Source organism: Podarcis raffonei, chromosome 8, assembly GCF_027172205.1.
Source record: "Podarcis raffonei isolate rPodRaf1 chromosome 8, rPodRaf1.pri, whole genome shotgun sequence".
NCBI lineage: Eukaryota > Metazoa > Chordata > Lepidosauria > Squamata > Lacertidae > Podarcis > Podarcis raffonei.
The window spans coordinates 15,838,910-15,862,591 of NC_070609.1; the positions used below are offsets into that span (position 1 = coordinate 15,838,910).

The 23,682-nt window shown below is 44.7% G+C and overlaps 3 protein-coding genes and 1 pseudogene across 6 annotated transcripts in view; 2 read left to right on the top strand and 2 right to left on the bottom strand.

The window, feature by feature from the left end:
* The window catches only part of LOC128418419 (interferon-inducible GTPase 5-like), a 169,620-nt gene that overhangs the window by 73,493 nt on the left and 72,445 nt on the right, over positions 1-23,682 (top strand). The gene's annotated exons all lie outside the window — the stretch shown is intronic.
* LOC128418426 (interferon-inducible GTPase 5-like) overlaps positions 1-23,682 on the bottom strand; it is a 219,045-nt gene that overhangs the window by 43,216 nt on the left and 152,147 nt on the right. For 3 of the 4 annotated variants that reach the window (XM_053398093.1, XM_053398090.1, XM_053398091.1), the window contains exon 1: positions 15,786-15,890. The exons of the other annotated variant lie outside the window; for it this stretch is intronic. The gene's annotated coding sequence lies outside the window, so the exon portion shown is untranslated. Of the gene's footprint in view, positions 1-15,785; positions 15,891-23,682 lie in introns of those variants that run through there. 4 annotated transcript variants of the gene reach the window in all.
* The window catches only part of LOC128418433 (interferon-inducible GTPase 5-like), a 49,213-nt gene continuing 37,515 nt past the window's right edge, over positions 11,985-23,682 (bottom strand). Inside the window, exon 2 of the mRNA XM_053398099.1 lies at positions 11,985-13,273. Coding sequence (XP_053254074.1) covers positions 12,013-13,245 — 1,233 coding nt within the window. The 5' untranslated portion in view covers positions 13,246-13,273 and the 3' untranslated portion in view covers positions 11,985-12,012. The remainder of the gene's footprint in view (positions 13,274-23,682) is intronic.
* LOC128418446 (interferon-inducible GTPase 5-like) lies at positions 16,714-17,560 on the top strand (annotated as a pseudogene).

Here is a 23,682-nt window from a genome sequence, read left to right on the forward strand (position 1 = left end):
CAATATTTCAGATTTGTAATGCTAACATACTATACTGTTTTTATGTTATTAACCTCACTTATCTTATTTTCTTTAGTGCTCAGTTAAGATCCACCAGGTAAAGGAAAGGCATTTGCTATGTGCCTGAAGACTCATCCTTGAATACTGAATTTTCTGTGTTGATATGATGGGGGGCTAATTTCGTTGTAAAGGGAACTGAGATGAGAAACTGGATTTCTTCTTCGTAGAAATCGAGCATACATTTTCCCCCTAAACAAAGCAAAACTCTCACACTGCCCGCTCTCCTCTCCCCCTTTTACTTCAAAAATGCTTTGCTGAGACTAATGCAGCAGCCCCTCTTTTCTCCCTTGGTTTGAGGGTCATCTCTCAAAAGGAGACATTCTGGGTTAGGTGGCCGGGGAGAGTTGCCTGCACCACAGGGGCTAGAAATTGTTTTATAACATAGTTAAAAGTTCAAGATTAATAAAGTTAAGGACTTGCACACCATTTTGAACTTTTTGTTATGGCATTCCTTAAAACATGAGTCTCGCTTCTTCGTTCAGTCTGAGGATAGTAGAGCCTACAGACAATTTGGGCTATGAGGGATTTTGTGAGCTTGGGTTTTGCACGTGTGGTTTTGCTTTTTTGGTTAAAACACACTGGAACATAATGGTCATGGCCCACTGCAGCAGCTCAGGAAGATGCATGGCTGGTAGTTGACACTTTATTGGCAAGACAAACGCCGACAGCAGCTCCCACAGGGCGACTTCTTCTGCACGGAAGCCGCTGCTGCTCATTCCTCTTCAAGCCCCTCCCGCTACTAGGAGATGGTGGAGCAGGGGAAGGTGGGGAGTCAACTGGCCCATCCCTTGCCTGAACAGTTTCTTCTTCCTCCACCTCATCCTGCCCTAACTCTTCTTCTTCTTTCTCCCCCTGGTCTGGCTCCCATAAACCAGTGGCTCCCTCTCCTGGGTCAGCCTCCTGGCCCCCTGTCTCCACCACATTCACAGTCCCCAACATCAATTCTCTGAGGAAAATCAACCCAAGAAGTTTTGTTGCCTGAGGTGAAGGACAAGATGGCCGCTGCCCCTCACTCTATTCCATGGGCAGAAAGTCTGAGATAATGCAGGCAAATGCCAGGAAGGAGGGTGTCTGGCGCGCTTCCACTGCGTCTCAGCTTTCCGGACGATAGCAGAGTAAAGCACAGCGTGTCTCTGTGTGCAGTCATGCAGAAAAGAGTCCGTTACAGCAGGTAATAAATCAGCAAATGCGGGAGCCGGCATGTCTCCCGTCAAAACCGAAAGCCAGTCAGAACAAAGAACAGATTCCGGGATGCGGAACCTCCCCCCAGTGGGCAGGACGCTCACTCTGAGCTGCTTAACCCTGTAAGTTCTGAGTCTCCTCACAGAAAGCAACTGGATCGGCCACTGAATGACTTCAGAACGCTGGCAATGGAGCCCTGTCCTCTCCTCACATGAGGGAAATGGCCTTAGGGGACTTAGGCAGGCTGTTTCCAAAGGGGTAGCCATGTTGAAGCAAAAACAGCAAAGGCAGACGCTCCAAGTGTCCCTATTTTCCAGGGACGTCCCTGATTTAGAGGATCTATCTCAGTTTCTGATTTGATCCTGGAACGTCCCGCATTTCCTTAGGATTTCCCTAGCACAGAGTTGTTCCGCTTGGCCTTTGGCTTGGAGTCAATTTGATTCCCTCCCCCTCTTTCTTTTTTCCTTTCTCCTCCTGTGATGAGGCTGCATTTTAATGTTTTAATGTTGTATTTTAATCTTGTTTTTAAGTTGTATTCATTCAATTTGTTTTTATTATTGGTTGTTAGCCACCCTGAGCCCGGCCTTGGCTGCGGAGGGTGGGGTATAAATAAATAAAAATTATTATTATTATTTTCATTGGAGAAATGTTGGAGGGTATGGAGTTATTTGACCCCTGAGCTGTCTGAAGGCAATCCTGTATAGGGAAGTTCTTTTAAAATGTTTAATGTTTTTTTTTATTATTATTATTATTATTATTATTATTATTATTATTATTATTATTATACTTGTTGGTAGCTGCCCAGGGTGGCTGGGGCAACCCAGTAAAATGTGTGGAGTTATAAATAGTTAAATTATCATTATGGAATGGGACGTCCCTATTTTCACCAGAGAAATGTTGAAGCATATGCAAAGGGTCTCATGGCATCTTAAAAGAGGAGAGTGACTAGTGGGGATCCTCAAGAGGAACGGTTAGGGATAGCCGCCACCACTGAGCTTCCCCCAATACTCATACCCTCAGGACCTGCAATCTGAGGCAGCTGCTTCACACTGGCTAATAGCAGAGCTGGTCCTGTTGGACTAGGCCAAGAAAATGGCAACACCCTGTGACAGAACATGGAACAAGACTTCCTGAAGATAAAATAGAAGTTGGGTGGCTTTGTGGAGCCCCCTGCTCAAGCAGCCAGTCCTTTAAATTTCCTCATGCTGGGGATAGTGCTAACATTGATCTATGGGCCTGATCTATCCAGACCTAAATGAATTTGTGTGAAGGGCTGAAGAGTTAGGGAGTGAATGCCACATGAAATGCCATTCCCTCACTGAAACAGGTGTCTGAACGCAATCCTGTATAGGGATACGTCCAGTGATCTACTGGTAGATCACGATCTACCTGTTGGACGTGCCTGCTGTATAATGTTTTATTATGTTTTTATATTTGTTGGTAGCTGCCCAGGGTGGCTGGGGCAACCCAGTAAAATGTGTGGGGTTATAAATAGTTAAATTATCATTATGGAATGGGACGTCCCTATTTTCACCAGAGAAACGTTGAAGCATATGCAAAGGGTCTCATGGCATCTTAAAAGATGAGACTGGCTAATGTTTTATTATTATTATTATTATTATTATTATTATTATTATTATTATTATACTTGTTGGTAGCTGCCCAGAGTGGCTGGGGCAACCCAGTGATCAACTCCTGCCCAGAAACCAATGTCCCCACTGTAGAAGGACGTGTGGATCCAGAACTGGCCTCCACAGTCACTTACGGACTCACTGTTAAAACCATGTTTATGGAAGACAATCTTACTCGGCTACGAGTGATCACCAAAGAAGAAGGGGTGGGGTGTCTAGCAAATTCACAATATTTTCTCATTTATGAGACTTTCATGGAAAACCGAAAGCTGATTAGTCAGTTTGGCCATATTTCAAAAGGAGAAAATCCAAACACAAAACTGTATGGGTTTTTCTCCCTCCCCCCCCCCAAAAGCTACAATACTGACATGGGCTGCCATACATTTGGATTTTCCTGGACATTTCTAAAATAATTAGAGTGACCATGTGAAAGCAGTGTTGATTATAACACAAACAGTGGCAGTGGCAAGGAGATTAATTTAACCAATTAGTTTATTTCATGAAAACTTATACACCGCTTGATCCTAATAAAACCTCAAAGTGGTTTGCAAAGAGATGAAACAATAAAACCAGGAAACAATTACAGTTGTGCTTTAAGATATGCAAGAGTTAAAATACTAGAACAGATTAAAATTACCTCAACTTTCTATTTAACAAATGTGTAGGCTCCTGTCTAGCTGAATGCCCTCCTTCAGTTTGAGTGTGTATGAGGGAAAGAAAATTCTGAAATAGATGTTACATGGTACAGTGGTACCTCGGGTTAAGTACTTAATTCGTTCCGGAGGTCTGTTCTTAACCTGAAACTGTTCTTAACCTGAAGCACCACTTTAGCTAATGGGGCCTCCCACTGCCGCCACACCGCCGGAGCACAATTTCTGTTCTCATCCTGAAGCAAAGTTCTTAACCCAAGGTTCTGGGTTAGCGGAGTCTGTAACCTGAAGCTTATGTAACCCGAGGTACCACTGTACTTTGTACTCTTTGCAGTCCTCCTGGATGTGCAAGAGGACCTTCTTCTCATTGTAGTCAGATGGCTGTTGCCTCTTGGTGGCCGACAGGTCCAGGTCTGCTTTGGTGCGCACAAAGTAGAAGCTCTTGCCCATATCTTGGATCTCACGGACCAGGTCAGAATGGGTGGAGCGGAAGCGCTGGGAGCCGACGATGACGAAGAAATCAAAGTGACTTAAATCGACCTTCTTCTCAAATTTGTCCTCACCAAAAGTTGGCGTTCCCCTTCCGAGGTGGTCCCAAAGGATCACTTGCGGAAGTGTTGGGTGTGGGTAATCCTTGACTTACACAGTCATCATCTGTATGCCAGTCGCAGGGGCACGCAGGTCATCGGCACAAAGACCCAGCATGGCATTGATGAAGGAGGACTTCCCGGAGCCGGGCTCTCCTACTACGGCAATGTGGAGCGGAGTGCTGTTGAAGAAGTGCAGTGGTTTTGCCAGCACGTGTGACACAGCGCCTGCCAACTGGCCCTGAGAAATGGCTACCTCAAAGTCTTCCACCATTGTGGATCTCAGTGCGCTGCAGAGAAAGGAAGCAGGAAAATGTTAAGCAACTGGCCTAACTAGAAGCATTCATTAGTGGCATGCCCTCCGTAAAATTTCCAGTGTCGCCAATATTATTATCATTTGCCAAGCAACAAAGCCTTATAGGTAGAAGGTATGAATCCCATCACATCCCATAATTCAGAAGTGAGCACAAGGATAAAGTGCCCAAAGGTCATGGGACGTCAGGAGCTGGAGTTGGTGAGCAATAAAACACCCGTTGTCTGTGAAGTTAACTCTTTACTCAAAGAAAACCAAACAGCGCAGGCCAAGTGAACACAGCAACTCTTCCCAGTATCTCTTGCCCCAATAAAGCTGTTGTGAGGACTGTAGGTCCCCACCTTCCCCCGCTCTCTTAGGCTCCTTCTTCCCCAGCAACATGAATTTCTTTTGTCTTGTCTCTCATTGCTCTGTCCTCTTCATTCCTCTTCATGTTCTGGGACACCAGGGGGGAGGGAAACTGGTTACACCACAAGGGGGAGACTCCCTGTCTCTACTCTGCCTCTTGACCCCCCTCCAGTTCTGCCTCTGATTCTGGACTGCTCTCTGCCACAGACTCTTTCTGCTCACTAAACCCTGTTGCCTCTTCAGCGTCTGACATCTCCTCCTCCTCCCAGTCTGCTCTCTCTTCTCCCTCTGACCACTCATCTCCATCCCACCCCCAATCCCCTGGCTCTGACATTCTTCCCCTGGGGGTTTCCTTGGGGGTTCCCCAACTGGTGCCTCCCACCCCCCCCCCTGCTTCCAGCCAGCCCAGGACACAGGAGCAGAGCCCAAGAGCCCTGAATACAGAGAGGGACATAAGGAAGGGGACTCTCAGCATTTTAAGAAACTGCACTTCCTGATTTTTAATATTTTTTTTTTAGGTTGGGGAGGGAGGCTGTGCCCATTACATTGATGATTAAACCTTACATGTTTTTTAGAAAGATGCAATGAAGAGTTATCAGTCTGAAGGTGCAGAAGTGGAGGGTCTGGTCAAAAAGTAGAAGGGGTTGGGGCAGTTTTATTTAAGTATGTTTTAAGAGTGCATCCTTCCTTTAGACGTAAATTCTGCCCCTGCTTGCCATTTAAGTCAGATGTTTTCAACCTTTTTGGGTCCCCAGCTCCTTTGACCAAGTACCTTCTTTCTGCGGCACCCCTGTGAGGCTCAGGAGCCCAGTTATGTCACCCCTTGCCTGCAGAGCTGGCAGCCTCTCACCCTTTTTCAGCCTCCTCTCCCCTTTCCTTGGGAGTCCTCTGGGCAGCTGCTGATGCCACCCCTGGTCTCTGAGTTGCCTTCCCTGCCCTCAAGAGAGGTGCCTCCTCACACTGCCCCACAGGGGCCTGGGACTTGTCTGTCCATTCCCAACAGCAAGGGGTGGTGGTCTGGCTGGCTGGGCTCCCTCGCCCACTTGCCTGCTTACTCTGAGGCCCCGCTTCAGCTCCTGGAAACCAGCACCCCCTGGCCAGCCCCAGCCCCAGAGGCACCATTCGCCTGGGGAGCTTGTAGCCAGGGCTGCTGCAACAAACAGCTGTGCAAGCCTTTGGAGGAGGAAGGGAAGGAAGAGGGAAGGAGGTCAGTGTTACCCACAGCACCCCTGACTATCATTCAAGGCACCCCAGGGTGCCACAGCACATTGGTTGAAAACCACTGATTTAAGTAATTAATAACCACATAGGCCTAATGTGTCTGAATTCCCCCACCCACTTCCCTCCCTCCCCCAATGTGCACATTACCAGCTTTCCAAAGGAATTGTTTATGTTCTCAGATTCGGGAAATCTCCCCCCTCCTTCTCTCCAACCTGTGGAAGGACCAGACACAAATTCCTCACCTCTTGACCCCTCAACAAACCTTTATTCCCCCCCCCCTTCTCTCCTTCCACCTCCGAAGAAGTCGCCTGGAGGGCTGCTGAGATTTTGTGTTGGTGTTGCTGAGAGAGGAAAGGGGGGGGAGTTGCATGAGGAAAGTGAGGGGGTAAAAAACCCTCTAAACAAACGGGGGGGGGGGCGAAGTGCAGAGCAGGGTCCGGACTGGAAAGTTGTCCCGAAACTGGTCGTTTCTTACCCTCCCCCTCCCCCTCCCCACCATCTTCCCTTCAGGGAAAGAGAGAATGGGATGGGAGCTCTTTTCCTTCTGATCCTGGCATCCAAGGTGAGGGAAGAGCCGGGAAACGAGCGGGAGGGGCTAATGACTGAGGTCTCTCTCTCGAGGTGTGTGCTGTGTATGCGGGCGAAGAGCAGCCTGGAAGGGAGGGCTGTGTGCACCAGTGGAGATATGTGGCGTCGGCAGGCTGGGGGGGCAAGGGAGATAGGCTGTGGGATATTTGTGTGTGTGTGTGTGTGTGTGTGAGTGAGTGAGTGAGAGAGAGAGAGAGAGAGGGGGGGGGAGTGTATACGGTCTCCAATACCTCCGGCTCTGAGACCAGAAAGTTATCCTTGTGGAACAAATCAGTATGATATGGTTTGTATGTCTGTGTATTGCTTTACAACTGAATTACATTAAAAAAACTGTCAAGTCACATCAAAATGTCACTTTCTTTGCTGAAACCTTTTATTAAGAAATAATAAATTTAATATTGGATTTTCTGTGAAAGAATTCATTACTTGCTTGCTCCCTGGTGATGGCATGTTATTTATTCCCTTTGCAGCGGCGAAGAAGGACAGCCTTCTCCAACGTCATTAAGAGTAAAAATAAACGATTCTGCCGCCCCCGCCTAGCAATGAGCTCAGAGTCTCCTTTAACGCAAACACGCTCAGAAAAAAACCAAAAAACACGGAAAACATCAGAGCCCCAGGAGAAATGCTCACCTCCTTACCTGCTGCCAGTTCGAGGTTTTTTGCAGTAAAGCTCAGTTCCCTCTTCGGAGGCTTTGCTTGCTGGTCTCTTAGGCTTTACTCCGTCCAACTCTCTTCCTCGCTCTCGCTTTTATTCCCTCTTCCTCCCGGTCGTCGCACTAAAAAAAGCAAAGAAGAAAGCGAAAGTACGAGCGAGGACGAGATTGCAACGCAGAGCCAGAGCCGCATTCCCCGCTAGAGGGAGCTCCAAGCAGCCTGATTGACAGCAGTGCAGCTGCCTTTTACTGAAAGGTCCCAAAGGCTCACTCGTGGAACTTGAAGCATCAGAGATGCTTTATCTCTGCTGTAGTTGCCTCTGTGCCAGACTCAGCAGCTCCCGCGTTTTCTGCACTTAAGCTCCACATGGCACTGATTTCAGGGGGTTGATCTAGATGACCCTTGGGATCCCTTCCAGATCTGCAATTCTATGATCCTATGACTTTCCAGAGCCCAGCTCTCCTCCTACTGCAGAGTACATTGGAGTCTTTGCAAAGGACAGTAGAAATTTCAGGAGCGGCGCGAAATGTTTTGGCACCTGCAAAGAAGCAGAATGGGTCCTATTGCCTGTCTCAACTGCTTTGAGGTTTATTGCAATTAAGCAGGACATAAATGCTGCGAAATAAACAGTGTTGTTCCATCATGCTTTCTTCGTATTGGGGATGCCTGCAGTTCATGATCTCGTTGATGTAACAGAGGCAACATCTGTACCATGATGTATTTATTGCTTTAAAAACCCATTACAACATGGTATCTAACATCGATGGTAACAAAGCTTTATGTACTCTCTGGCCCCTATTAACCAGTGCAAATGAGGACAATCATGCAGGCAGGATAAAATCTGCCACTCACTCCTGATATTTGGGTAGGTCTTCTGTAATTCAGAGCAGGGCTTTCAGTGTGAGTTCCCCTGTTCTGTGAAATAGCATTCCTGCAGAGATGCTGCAGGAACCTGCTACCAGCAATTTCTGGAAACAACTGAAGATGTTTTCATTCTGACAAGTGTTCCCAGGTGGATGAATAGGTTGCTGCCATGAGTGTCTATGTAGCATTGTTGATAATGTGTTTATGTTTTTTTCTGTGTTGTTTTCAACTACTTTTCAGCTGTGTTCATTGCATTTTGTACACTGCCTTTTGCGGAAGATAATAATAATAATTATAATCATAATCATAATAAATAGAAGTCCTGATGAATTTTCATGAGAACTTTTTAAAAAAAGGAAATAGCCAGCTGATATGGAGATGGGAAGAGCTGAACTTAAATATTGGAAAAATGAGAAGCAGAGAGAAACTGAAAATAATAAATTTGCCCACTTCCCGCAGGAGATCTCCCCCTATACTGAAATAAATACTTGCTGGCATTCCCCCTTCTACACAAATATTAAAGGGGCAGGAGTCCCTGTCCTCTTTTTCTACTCATCTCCTCTAAAATCTGCTCTGGAAGGTTGCTCCCAGCTGGGAAGGTGTGCAAGTCATTCGCTTGGGTGAGGAGAAAACATGATGCAGACAGTGATGTTGAAGCTGGAAGCTCCTCATATCCTTCAGAAGGTAGTTGCCATTTCCCACCTGTGTTTCTTGGGGTTTGGGCCTCTCTTCTACACTGGGCACTGCAGCGGCAAAGCCATCTGAGAAGTGTCTACATCAGGAATTTCTTGTCCCACGCTCTCAGTGCCAGCAGTGGCAATTTTAATCTGATATCTTTTGACACACTGTACTGCGGTAAGAGTTCAGAAATGGCTGGCATTAATAAAGTTCCCTATGGCAGAATGCCCCTATCACTATGGGTCTTTCAGACTCTGAGATATGATCAAAACATAATAAACCGGTGCCTTAAGGTGTATAATGAAGGCGCCAGGCAAACTTCTCTGGGAAGAGCATTCCACAGACGGGCAGCCACTGCACAGAAGGCCCGTTCTTGTGTTGCCACACTCTAAATCTCTTGAGGAGGAGACACAGGAAGGAGGGTCTCAGAAGATGATCTCATGGTCCAGGTAGGTTCATATGTTGTTGTGATTAAAAATATATAAATTGTTTTTAAAGATGGAATAGTGAGTGAGATGGGTTGGCTGGCCTGATCTGGTGTGATCTGGGATTGCTCCAATATAATCTGACCCAATCCTATGTTGATACAAATTTGCCCAGTCCAATTCATTAATTAGATTGGGCTGGATCTGATGCACAGCCCAAGTGAAACGTGTTCTTAAGTAAACTGAAATTTATCTAGCAACACTTAGCTCTAGAACCTCTGCTGCCATTTTGTCCCAAGTCTCTTTCTCAGTTGCCATAATTCTCCTCATGAAGTTCCATTCTCAGCACCACAGAAGCTTCAACATGGAACATAAGTCCCTTGCAGTTCGCTCTCAGCTGTTCAGAAAGCCAAAGCAGTGTTGTAAATCAGATGGTGTTGGGCAGAGTCTGAGAAGCTTGTGCTCAGACCCACCCATGAAAATATCAAATAAGTATGGAGGAAAGTAAACCCACTTAACTTCCTCCACAAAGTTCCCCTGGATTTAGGTAGGCTCAATCCAATTTGTAGGGTCTCCTATGCCTGCAATTTTCACCCACTTTTGCCAAAAGGGGATTATTTGATTCCTCATTATAATGAATGGGGACACAGAGCTCTATTTGGTTAGAGTTGTCTGGAACCCAAAACACAGATATAAGCAGAGAGAGTACAGAGTAATTAATGCACAGATACTTGGTCACACCTGGTGAGTCTGAATGTGTTTTGCTATTTGTCAATAAAAACTATGTTACTTTGTGTGTTTATTTGTGTTGGCAGCCAGTGGGGGAACATTTCAGCCTCCAAGGTTTTAAGGCTGTAAGGCTTTACAGAAAAGTTGCATTCTGAGGAGGGCTAAACTCATTCCACAAATAAGAGCTGGTGTTGCTGACTCCCAAATTGATGCATAGTCAATGCATAGCCATCTCTTAGTGCAGCTGCTAGTAGCTGTCAGTGTAGCCACCTCAGACAGCTGGAAAAACTTGGATTTTTATCTCAGCAGCTGGTAAAATCACGCATGGACTATAACAATCTCAAAAACAATTGGCTAGTGCTTGGAATGAACAAGTTCAATGAGCACTGAATTAGTTTGAAAAACATCTGAACTACATGTGAAAGTACAGTAGTTCCCATAATTTCTGGGTAAACTGAAGATGAATTAAGTTGATGTTGGGGCAAAATGAAGAATGATTTCTGGCTCATCTTCAAGTTCATTGCCACTTTCTAAATGCTTTAGAGTATTCTTTTAAAAAAATGGGTTTTTTCTCAAAAACCAAGAAACGAAAAAATAAAAAGCACATATCCCTCAAAAACAAAAAACAAAACAAAACAAAAGAAAGAAAGAATAAGAAGCACCGATCTGGAGTTATTTGTGGCAGGAGGACACCCAAAACTCCCTCCAACTATGTTGAAGATGAACCAGTCTTTCTCTGTTTCATAGCATCCTAAAATACAAGGAAATTTGTGGGTATGTGTATGCTTACTTCCCGAGGAAAAACCCTCCCCAAAGGCTCAGGCTTCCCCTACCCACCCACCCAGCTGGTGAAGAAAAGAAAAGATTAATCATTACAACAAGGAGGCTGAGAGAAAACAGGCTTGTGGTTCAGGTTAGGACACCTAAATTTTGACACCTATAGCTTTCCCATGCCTGGAATAAATGATTTTTTAAAATAAAAATTAGAACAGTTGGGGAAATAATTGCAGTAGGGAGGATTCAGAAAAAAACATTTCTTATAATTTTAATATTTATTATTTTATTGAGATTAAGTAAATAAGAGACAAGAAAAGAATAGCGATCAAAGGAGGCAGAGAATACATTAAAACATTTTTAAAGGCAGCAATAACAAAATAACCACAAAATATACTAAAGGCTACAAAACTATATAGTATATTTTTGCATGGATAAGCATGTCTCGCAGGATCCCACCCAAGACGATATCTGTGTTAGATCTTGTTTAATTTGAACTGCTTCGGATTTTGATATCTCCTCATTAAGATCAGTAACTTTTTGATCCAGGGCTGTAATTTTAAGATTCACCTTTGCTAAATTATCCTTCAGACATTAATTCTGCATCACAATTTACTTAAGCCTATCAGCAACAGAACTCTCTGAAGCAATTTCTCTTCTCTTCTTTTCTCCATTATTTATGTTTTGCTGCTGCAAATTTGCTCCATGTCGGAGGGGGAGAAGTAGAGGAGGCCGCGGTTTGATCTTTTTTTTTTTAAAAAAAAAAATTGCCTTGGATGACATCCATCACTTTAACACTGACAGGTAGCAGATAAGGAACCTCTTAACTGGTCAAAAATCACCCAGGCAGGCTACTGATTAAGTATTGTTACAATAGGACTTCCATATGTCTGGGATTCATCCGTTGGAAGTAGTGTCCAGGCAGAATTTTCAAAAATTGGTAAAAATGTCTGTGAAAACATATGGAAAACCATGGCAACCCATGTCAGAAGTGTTGGGTTTTTTGTGTGAATTTCCTTAAAAATAGCTCAAAAACTTCTCTTTTTTTGGAGATTTTGCCAAAAAAAGCTCATCAACTTTGCCCTCCCCACCCCATCTCTATAACTTTGCCCCCCCCCAATAAGCAAAACACTCAACTTTTGTGTCCAGATTTTCACTTTTTGAAATACGGCAACCCTAGGAGTGCTGAGCTGAAGAGTAATAAAGGGAGCAATTGGTTGATGCTGTGGTAGAAAGATGAGATTATGCATCTGGGTGTCTCTTCCCAGGTAGATTGGATGTCTCTTCCCAGGTAGATGTATTGGCTGTTTACTTGCGTCTCTTGGGCTCAGCAGCCTTTGCCAGAACTTTCTCTGCATCTTTCACAGCGTTTTCCAGGAAATTCTTCAGCAAGCAGAATGTCTTAGCAAAAGAACTGCCCCCTCCATAGAGAGACCCCAACACAGGTATGAAATACAGAACCAGCTGTACCACTGTGATTGCTCCCCACATTGCTGACCTCTTCAAGAGATCCATGACGAATTCTGCCGTGATCTTATCGGTGCTTGGGGTATGTTCAATAACAGATTTCAACTCCTCAACGGGTTTCCCCACACGATTTGCTAGTATATTGAGGGAATCTTCATCCAAGCCAAAAACTTTGCAGATCTCCCTCATTGTCCAAGCCACAATGCCAACGTCACAGCCAAGCGAGAGGAATGGGAGAGGAATCAACCCAACAGAACAACTCACCAGGGCTTTTTTCCATATCAGGCTCTCCATAGCAACCTTTTTCTTTTTAATGCTATCTTTTGTTAAAATCGGAAGACACATAATTAAAACATCTCTCTTGATTTCATCCTGTTCCTTTTCAATAGTGTCTTGAAGCAGGGGGAAATCATACTTGCTCAAATCCCACCTCGATATTAGAAAGACCCTTGGAGAAGACACACCTAACGCCTTCAAATTATCATAGCTTTCTTTCCGTAAAGTGTCAAGAGTTTCCTTCTCAGACTGCATCATCTCATGGGTGTCCCCCACATCGATGCCTTTTGACCGCCTGTCATTATCTATATCGATATCCACTTTGCTGCGCACATAGTAGAATTTCTTCTTATTTTTCTGGATCTCAAGAGCCAAGTTGGTGTCATCCTCAGTGAAGCGTCCCGAGGAGACGATGATGAAAAAATCATAATTGCTGAAACTGACCTTTGTTAGGTATTCCTTTGCACTAAATTTAGCTGTTCCAATTCCTGGTAGATCCCAAATTTTGAAGTTGGGGAATGTGGGGTGTGAATATTCTTGTGGCACCATTGTTGTTTCTGTCACCCCAGTCAGAGCTGCACCCTTTTCCTGATCATCCATTCCTCGCAGGGCATTGACAAAAGATGATTTCCCAGCACCTGATCTTCCTGTGATGGCAATTGTCAAGGTGATATTATTTAACAAATTTGACTGCTGTTGAGCTTCAGCTGAAACAGCTTCAAATGGGTTTTTCTCCAAAGCAGACTTCATTTCAGCAAGGTCTTTTTTTAAGGTTTCTATTGTTATGGCAGGATCCATGGCAGTGATTCCTTGTGGCTCAGTTTATCTGTGAAAGAGAAGAAAACTCTAATAGTTAGATTATAACTTTCCACACACTTTTATGGACATCTTTACAATCCGTGGTTTATGTGGTAAAATCAATTCACTTAGGGCATGTCTCTGAGACCAGTGGGTTGTTTGAGCAGCAGTTGGTAGTATTTCAATCAATCTCTCAGAAATCTATATGTGCATGAGTTCGCACATAACCCTTAAAACATGTTTGTGTGAGATGTGGAACTTTTTTGAACTCAAATTGTTCATTCCTCTAGAGTAGGCATGGCCAAACTTGGCCCTCCAGCTGTTTGGGGACTACAATTCCCATCATCCCTGACCACTAGTCCTGTTAGCCTGGGATGATGGGAGTTGTAGTCCCAAAACATCTGGAGGGCTGAGTTTCGCCATGCCTGCTCTAGAGATTTAACTAAAGGGAGCATTTACACACACACTAAAGATTCCTCTTTTTTTGCTAAAACTTTGGATAGAACACTTCATAAATAAATTGGATTCTTCTCAACTATAATAGTTAAATAATAGCCTTCAACACACTTTTATGGACATATTTACAATCCATGGTTTATTGGGGGGGATCAATTTACATAGGGCATATCTCTAAGACCAGTGGGTTGTTTGAGCAGCAGTTGGTAGTATCTCAATACAGTGAAGAATTGTCCCTGTTGTCAATCTCTCAGAAATCTATATGTGCATGCATTCACACATAACCCTTAAAACATGTTTATGTGGGATGTGGGTCTTTTTTGAACTCAAATTATTCATTCCTCTAGAGATGCGTCTAAAGGAAGCATTTACACCCCACTAAAGATTCCCCTTTTTGGCTAAAACTTTGGATAAAACACTTCATAAATAAATAAGTCAATGTGCTGCGCATATCCCTCGTATATTCTGGTCAAGTCTTGCCCTGCCACTTTTACAAAAGTCACCAATAAAAAGAATAATATTTTTAGAAATGTCATCAAGGGGGAGGTAAAAAAAAAGGAGTCAGAGGGTCAAAATAAGAGATGCAGAAAGAGCCCAGAAATATTCTTAAAGGGCAATACTCAATACTGGGGAAAATATCCACATTGGGTTCTTGTCAACTAACTTTTACTCAGCGATGACTCACTGAAATTAATAACTATGCCTAAGATCCATTAATTTTAATAGGTCTACTCTCAGTAAATATTAGTTGAAGACAACCTATTATCAGCAACATTATCTTGTCCTGAAAGCTATATAAATATAATGAATAAATAAATGAAATACAGGTATGGAAGAAAAGAACATAAAATCCTTTTTAGAATTAAAGACATCCTGAGGGCCTAACTGCATGATACAATAAGTGTGGGGTGTTATCAGTGGGGGTTTGTTTGTTTGTTTGTTTGTATTGATATGGGGAGGTGATTTTGCAGCAGGACTAAGGTGCATGGAGAAGGGAAGTTTCATATGCCATGCAGTTTCTCTAATCAGAAGTAGCTCACAGATACTATTTTTGCACGTCAGCAAGTGCTGGGGCACAGCTGTGTTCCTGCTGCTTCCTTTCAGGAATAATACCCATCAAGGGGGGGGGGCTCTGCAGAGGGATATATTGAACTAACACGCGAAAGGGAGACCGGTCGCATTGGCTTCAGGGCAGTTACTTAAAACTCTAAAAGTAGCACTAGCAACTTGTGGCATGTTATTTACCGTATTCCCTTTGCCGCGAGTAAGAAGGGCAGCCTTCTAGAACCTCATTGTTGGTAATAATATAATTGTTTACAATACGATATGATCAGTGCTTTTTTCTGGGGGGGCGTGCAGGGGTACACGTACCCCTAAACATTTTGTTGTTACCACCTCCGATGACGACTTCCTTTCCTTCCCAGAAAGGAATCAGGAAGATGTTAGTGCACACAACCTCATGCCAGTGTGGAAGTTACTGTGAGCTGTCAGCTGTGTAATATGAGGTAATGCATGTTCTTTGCACTTCTGTCCATTTATTGTATTTATTCTTCCCGATTTGAAGTATAAAAAGGTGGTTTTGAATGGTCAAATGAGTGTATCCCAAAACATTTTTAAAGAAAAAAACCACTGGATATAATATGATAATATAATATAATCACAATAGCTATAATATAATTAATGCAATAACAATAAAAAGGAAAAAAGGTAAAAGGTAAAAATAAAAATAAAAAAGTAAAAGGGAAAATACCCCCCAGCAACAACAATCGTTCTGCCGAGGAAGAAGCTCAGAGTCTCCTTTAACGCAAACAAGCTCAAAAAGAAACGGAAATCATGAGAAAAGTTCAACTCCTTACCTGAAATCATGAGAAAAGTTCATGATATCACAATAGCTATAATGCAATGGTTAATATAATAACAATAAAAATGTAAAAAATAACAATAAAAAGGTATAAGGTAAACAGCAACAACAATTGTTCTGCCAAGCAAGAAGTCTCCTTTAACGCAAACAAGCTCAAAAACAATATGATTCTATGATTCTATGAAAAAGAAACGGAAATCATGAGAAAAGTTCTACTCCTTACCTGCTGCTGAACCGATTTTTTGCAGCCAAGCTCTGTCGTCTTCTCGGACGTTTTGCTTCGAGGTTGCTCGCGCTTTTCTCTTACCTTCTCTCATTGTTTGCCTCTCTTTTATACCCTTTTCGTCCTGATCTTCACACCACTAAAAGCAAAAAAGAAAGTGAAGGTAACCAGCGAGGATGAGATAAGATCGCAACAAATAGCCAAAGCCAGAGTCCAAGCAGCCCGTTTGCCAGCGGGGATGCTGCCTTTTCTGGGAAGTCCCAAAGGATCACCTGTGGAAGCATCCCATGGAAGTAATCCTTCACCTCTGCTGTTGTTGCCTCTGTGCCAGTCTCTGCAGCACCTGAGCTGTCGGCACTTAAGCCGCGGGGCATTGATGGAAGAGGACTACCCAGAACCTGGCCTTCCTACTACTGCACTGTACAATATTTGCAAAGGAGCTACAAATTTCCCAGTTTTTTAACCTTCTAGTTAATCAGGTGCATTCATTTCAGCCGGTGTGCTCTGAGCATGAGTAATGTTGGATAAAATCCACAGGCTGGGGTGTAAATGGCAAGCTGGGGGAGCAGAGCAGTGCTATGAGGAGAATTCGGCTGCTCATGGCACGTGGCGTCCATGGTTGCACAACCAGACCAGCATCTGCAGTACATCAGATGCACACTGGGCACAGACTTATTAATATAAGAATGCAATGACAACAAGGTTCTGCCTCATGTCTGAAGTGTGTCAAGTTATTTCTTCCAACCCTCTCTAGACCTATCCTGTTATTTGCATTAAAATAGACCGGGGGGGGCAGTGAAAGGATTGCATTAGCATGTGCAGAGACACACTGTTCTGCTTAAAGGGAGCCCTTTCAACACTAACTTGTCTGCTGAGGGCCTCCTGCACATCATTTGTCACGTGACCCATTTGCATTGCAGAAAATTCAGAGTATGGAAAATCATCATGGAACGGTCTTACCCAAATACCTTCAATGCAGAGGAAGTCCTTGGAAAGATGAGGAATGACTTCAAGAAGCAGCTTAGGAAGTGCTTCAGGAACACCATCCCTCAAGTCTTTTTATTCTCCTCCTGGGACCTTGCCAAGTATGATTTCCCCCGACTGGTGGAGACCTGCCTGAAGAGACTTGCATTCCTGCTCAGCCTTCCCAACTTTTCATCTGAGGTCATAGAAAAGAAGAAATCTGTGCTGAAGAGCCACCTGTGGAAAATATCCCTGGCATCTGCTTGCAGCAATGAGATTCCCCTTCCAGGCCTTCCTCTGGCTTGTGATGTTGCCCTCTTGCTTGGGTCCCTGGTTGCCTTCTACAAGAGATTTGAGCTGGATGATGGCTCCTTAGTGAGGCTGGCCAGATTGGCCAGGAAGCCTGTTGAAGAACTGAAGGCCGTGACTAAGTCTCCTCAGGGGAAAGAAATGACCAGGGATCTGGTTATAAAGAAAATAACCGATTATACAAAAGAATTATTCCCGCCTTCGCTAGTTAGAAGCTTGGTAGCAGCAGAGGTGTCTTTTGCCACCACTTACTAGATGCTGTCGAGCTTCGTCAATAATCTAGCTGAGGATGCTGAAAGGGTTCGAAAGCAAGCCCTAGGACTAGAAGAGTGTGAGCCAGAGCATCTCAGGGTCAGGTAGAACTGGCACAAGACATGATGCAACCCAAGGTGGGCTTATAGGAGCTGCTGCTGCTATGGCAAGTCTTCCCACTTTGGCACCCCTTTTCATACCCACTTTGGCTGGTTCTAGAGACAATGGAGCAGAACCTATAGTTGATTTGCCTCACTGCAATACGACACAATCAAGCTCAGATGTAAAATAGACACATTTGTCATATTAATGTAACAGGCTATTGAAACCTCTCTATGTAACATCTACCCAGATATGCCTTTAAGAAAGAGAATTGTTTGATTTCGATGTAGTTTTATTACATGTTGCTAAAATTATTTCTTTAGATGATAGTAGGCAATCATCAGAATTACTCATTTTGAGCATCCTGAACAAAGCAAAAGTGTCACACTGCCCACTCTCCTCTCCCCCTTTTACTTTCAAAATGCTTTGCTGACACGAATGCAGCAGCCCCTCTTTTTTCCCTTGGTTTGCGGGTCATCTCTCAAAGGGAGACATTCTGGGTTAGGTGGCCAGGGAGAGTTGCCTGCACGCACAAGTTTCCATAGGGGCTAGAAATTGTTTTAAAACATAGTTAAAAGTTTGAGGTTAATAAAGTAAGGACTTGCAACCACTTCGAACTTTTTGTTATCACATTCTTTCAGAAAACAACAAAATACCCCAAACTATTGTAATCGGTCTTAATGACGTTTGATATCCTTACTACCTGTCTCGCTGCCCAGCAGTCTCCTTGCCTGAGCCAAAAGAGCTTCTCGGGGGGGGGGGGGTTGAGGAGTCGTAGACTGCTGGTTTTGGGGGACTTCAGCATCCATGCCAAGGTGACCAGCTCTGGGGTGGCTTAGGACCTCATAGCTGCCATGACAACCATGGGGCTGTCTCAACATGTCAACAGCCCAACCCATGTGGCAGGCCACACTCTGGACCTTGTTTTCTCAACTGGGCAAGAAGAGCGTGATCTGAAAGAGGGGCATTATAACATCAGTCCCTTGCCATGGTCAGATCACTTCCTATTGAGATTTAGACTTTCAGCACCTTTTCCCCTCTGCAGAGCTGGGGGACCTACTGTTACGAAAAAGGAGCAATGCAGAAGCGAGCTCCAGGTGGCTGGAATGGTAAACAGGAAGCTGATGTTATGGGACTGTACCGTGGGAACCAGGGACGGTCTATTCAGTGCACTGAGCACCGGATGTTAGCTCAGAGTGGCACATGACCCTGTACTGGAAGTACATGGGTGGAGTTTCTCTCTCTGCAGTTGGGATGAGAGAGTACAGACATGATTTCTCTGTACTGCTGGAAAGACAGGAATAAAGACATGTAAATATATTTCTGTCTGTCTCTTCCCCACCCACCCCCGGCGTATGGGAGGGGGAGGAGTGGTGTGTTCTTCTTCACGTTGGGAAGAATCGCCGATAAAGACCTCGCCTTGATCTTGCCGGGAGTCGCAGACAGGAGGTCAACAAGGATTCAAGCCGGGCACCTGGAGGGTGGCCAAATTCCTCTGAACTTCGCTGGCTCTGCTGGCTTGAATCAACATCTGGTAGCAATTTGCCGATGGTTATCTGATCCATGAGAATCAGCCTGAGTGGTGAGAGGTCGATGAATCGTTGCCATCCTCTGCACCTAAGGAGATAAAGAAAGCGTCTGCCTGCAGCCAGAAGCTGAACAGACAGCTGGACACCGAGAGGAGTGTTTTCAAGGCAACGGAGCCCCAAAAAGGTATGCTGAATTTCGGGCTAAAGAGAGTGAACGCAGAAAGATTTATTCTCTGGTTCACAAAAAAGAGCTGCGTTTAAGAAAAACAGCTCTGAAAGAAAGGCTTGCATACCAGGAATTCTTGTGGCTGATAAGAATTCCCGTCCTGAGCAGGTTGCTAGGCAACGACAGCCAGAAGGCTTGGAAAGTTACGAATGGCTCAGAGAGCCTGGGAAGAGGAATTGTTTTGATTAATTACGCAGCTGTGGAAAACAGCGTGCAGATTGCCTGCTAGTGAAGGCTGAAAACAGCCCAGGAGTGACTTTTGGATTTTACTGGCTTGAAAGTGAGAGCTGACACTTGGGTTCACAATGAATGCCAAGAAGGGGGGAGGCTTACCTTGTCCACCTCCCCTGAGTGCCGTGGTTCTGGATGAACACAACCGGCTTGCTGCACTGGAAGTAAAGGACAGGGGGAGGGAGGAACGGAGTTCTAATTCCCCCACCGATGAGGCTACTGGAGAGGATGCTGTAGCTTTGAACGTTGTCCGATGTTACAATTGCGGACAGGCTGGGCATCTTCAGCGGAACTGTAAGAAGCCACGTCAGCCAAAAGGAGCGAAGGGCCGCTCAGCTAAGCCTGAGGCGTCAGGCAAAGGTCATACCAAGCCTTCGGTGAAACCTGCAAAGGCTTTGATGGCGAAAGGAACCACGCCAGATGTTGGGAACGCGTTTGTAATCGATGCAGGAAGCACGGTTCATATGTCCCCACACAGAGAACTTTTTTCAACGTTTAAGAAGCAAAGCTTCGCTGTGAAACAGGCCAACGGTCAGGAGCTGGAAGCGACCGGGATAGGGACTGTGTATCTTAAGAGTCTGAACTTGACTATAAACAATGTTTACTTGGTTCCTGAATTGAAGTTCAATCTGCTGAGTGTTTCACAGATTGCAAAGAAAGGACTGAGACTGTCCTATGATGCTGAGAGCTGCAAAATCTACAAAGATGGAGAGTTATTTCTTTCTGCCAGAGAGAAAGATGGACTGTATTTGTTGACTTTTGACCAAAGTGATTACATGGAATGTAATTCATCTGTGTCTAACCTAGTTTCTCTTGCAGGTGTGAGAAAGAAGATGACCGGGGTCAACAGAGCATTTCAGCGGGTGTATGCTGATGTGATTGGTCCTCTAGAACCATCTAGAGGCAATGCAAGATATTATCTTGTGTGTGTGGATCATTTCTCTAACTTTGTCTGGATTTACGTGTTGAGAAAGCCACACGAAGCCTTGGAGAGGTTTCAGGAGTTTTGTGACAAAGTTAAGAATATGCATGATGCTAACATTGATTGTCTATTCACAGATGAGAAGCAGATTTTTCTTTTACAGGATTTCCAGAGGTTCCTGCAGAAGAAAGGGATAAGACACAAGATTGCTGTTTCAGAGGAAGCGTGGAACAGGGGTGTCTGTGTACGGGTGAACAAAGAATTGCAAAAGGGGATGAAAGCGCAATTGCTTAGTTCACATCTGCCACATGAGTTCTGGGCCGAGTCGCTAATGTCGTTCTGTTATACGAAGATGAGAAAGGTTTCAAAAGAGTTGGGAAGTTCTCCTTTTGAGAAACTGTTCCATAGAAAACCTTCTGTTGCCCATTTCAAGGTTTTTGGGTCTCATGTGAGGACAGAAGCTCCAGGTGGAGTAAAGAATGCCAGAGGCATTTTTGTGGGATATGAAAAGGCTCTCTACAGAGTAATTTTGTCTGAATCTGGTCAGGTGATTCTCACAAAATTTCTAGAGAGTGCTCCTGAACAGGAGAGAGTGATAGGACACACATTTCCCACTGAGGACGATTCAGATGATGATGGTGATTTTACAGATTACAGTGGTACTGAGAGTGACAGTGATAGCTCGGAGAGCTCAGTTGTCACAGTCATTGAGAGAAAATCTTACACAACGGATAGACCTTCACAGGTGAAGGATGAACCACTGTTTACTATTGGAACTGGTTCTCCAAAGAGTCCTGAGACTGAACCAGTGAGCAGAGAGGATCAGCACCTCATACGAAGGTCTGAGAGAGTTACAAAGGGTGCACCACCCAAGAGGTACTCAAAAGAGTTTGCTAACGTAGCTGTTGCATGTGTTGCTGTTGTACACAACCGAGGACAGGTTGGAGCTGTGTCTAAGTCAGAGACAAAGACACAACAGAGAGTTGCTAGCCAAGGTAATGCAGATGCACTCATTCCTTGGAAACCAGACAACCAGAGAGGTACACTGGGGAAACCAGTGGCGGGGAGTTCCAAGGGTGGAACTGAAACAACAGGGGAGTGTTATGTGTATAACAACTGTTTGTTTTCTTCTCTGGATCACGCTTTGCTTGCCGCAACACGCATTGATTCTTTTGGGGGAGGATGTTACGAAAAAGGAGCAATGCAGAAGCGAGCTCCAGGTGGCTGGAATGGTAAACAGGAAGCTGATGTTATGGGACTGTACCGTGGGAACCAGGGACGGTCTATTCAGTGCACTGAGCACCGGATGTTAGCTCAGAGTGGCACATGACCCTGTACTGGAAGTACATGGGTGGAGTTTCTCTCTCTGCAGTTGGGATGAGAGAGTACAGACATGATTTCTCTGTACTGCTGGAAAGACAGGAATAAAGACATGTAAATATATTTCTGTCTGTCTCTCCCCCCCCCCCGGCGTATGGGAGGGGGAGGAGTGGTGTGTTCTTCTTCACATTGGGAAGAATCGCCGATAAAGACCTCGCCTTGATCTTGCCGGGAGTCGCAGACAGGAGGTCAACAAGGATTCAAGTCGGGCACCTGGAGGGTGGCCAAATTCCTCTGAACTTCGCTGGCTCTGCTGGCTTGAATCAACACCTACTAGGATGTTCCGCCCTCAGAGATGGCTCTGGGGGATTTCCCATCTTGCCTTAGTACCTGTAATGAATGTATGGGGTTGCTTGTGCGTAAATTGCCGCCACTCTTGGCAAGGTTGCCTGGTTAAACCTTTCCCTGGCTGGACAGCCTTCACTCCGTGGCTGTCTCAGTCGCTAGCAGAATCCGTCAGTGGGCGTTTCCTGAACTTCTTCCAGCATAAAAGTTCTTTGACGCCAAGTCTCCACCTAGCCTCCCTGCGCGGAAGTCTTCTGCACAGGGTGGGCGTGGGCAGCGGAGGACCCGTGCTCTCTCCGCTGGTCTCCAGCGAAGAGTCCTGGAGCCACCTCTCCGAAGCCCCCCTCTGCCCCCCTTTCTCCCTGGTGTCACGCTGATTTCCTTCCCCAGCCGATGAGTCCCCTCTCTCCCTGCTGGGCCCTTCTCCGGCATCGCTTGGGAGCCTTGCCTCCACTCCTGGCTCAGATGTCAGTTCCCTGACAGTACCAAAATAGACACGTGATAGGTGTGTTGGGTTCAGCTTAGGGCGACCTCATTTAGGTTTCGTTTTCTCAGAAATCACCTGTTTGAGCAGAGCTGTGTGCTAATCAAGCATGGGGGAGAGGAAAACTTGGAAACAGGATGTAATTTCTGCTCCAAGATAACAAAAAGCCACGACTACTTTCCCCTTTCCAAGATTAAGCAGGGTAAATAAGTAATTTATTGCATTTATTGCTCTGTTGCTGAGCAATACATGATTGCACCGTTTTATTATTTTTTTGATCATATCTCAGAGTCCGAAAGATGCATAGTGATAGCAGCATTCTGCCATAGAGAATTTTATTAGCATCAGTTGTTTCTGAACTCTTACCGCAGTACAGTGTGTCAAAAGATTTCAGATTAAAATTGCCACTGCTGATACTCAGAGCGTGGGAGAAGAGATTCCCGCTGCAGACACTTCTCAGTTGGCTTTGCAGATGGAAATGCTACTTGCCTGCCTGGTCTGCAAGGAAACTGAGTTGGGGGATGTGTGTGGAAAGAGCTCCAGCTCCCAGGGCTGCAGGAAGCTGGAGTACCAGCTGGGGGAAAGGAAGGCAAGAAACCCTTGAAGGGAGCAGTGCTGGGGGCCCCCTGCATGATGTCCCCTAAGGCTGAGGGTGTCAGATAAGACACAGGCTTTGCTGTCAGTCTAGGATCACTCTGAGGAAAGTTTGGTGTCCTTCCTGCCTGCCTGGTTTGCAAAGCCAGCGTGTCGTGCAGGCTCTAAACCCGCTCTGCAGCCTGCAGAATGCTTATTCCTTCTTCCATCTGACAACCCTTGAGATATTTGAAGATGGCTATCTTATCTCTTCTCAATCCAGCTCCTTCTTTTTTATTTTTTTAAAGCGTTTATTAATTTTCCAATAAAAACATCCAATTAACATATCAAATCAAATCCAATAAAAATAAAAAACTAAAATAAAAAAGTCCAATTGTCTTCCAAATTGTAATAATTTTTCTTTTGGCTTCCCACGGTCTGAATTCCGAAGCGCTTTCTCATCAAAAAATACAGAAATATTAAAAAAACAAAGTTAATAAATGCCAAAGATAATATCAGAGAAGAAAAACTAAAAAGGAAAAAAAGAGGGGGGAAAAACACCTATAAACATAAAACAAACAAACCAACATAACATCACTCAATTGACTTCCTTCCATCTCAGTTTAGGCAAGATAAACTCA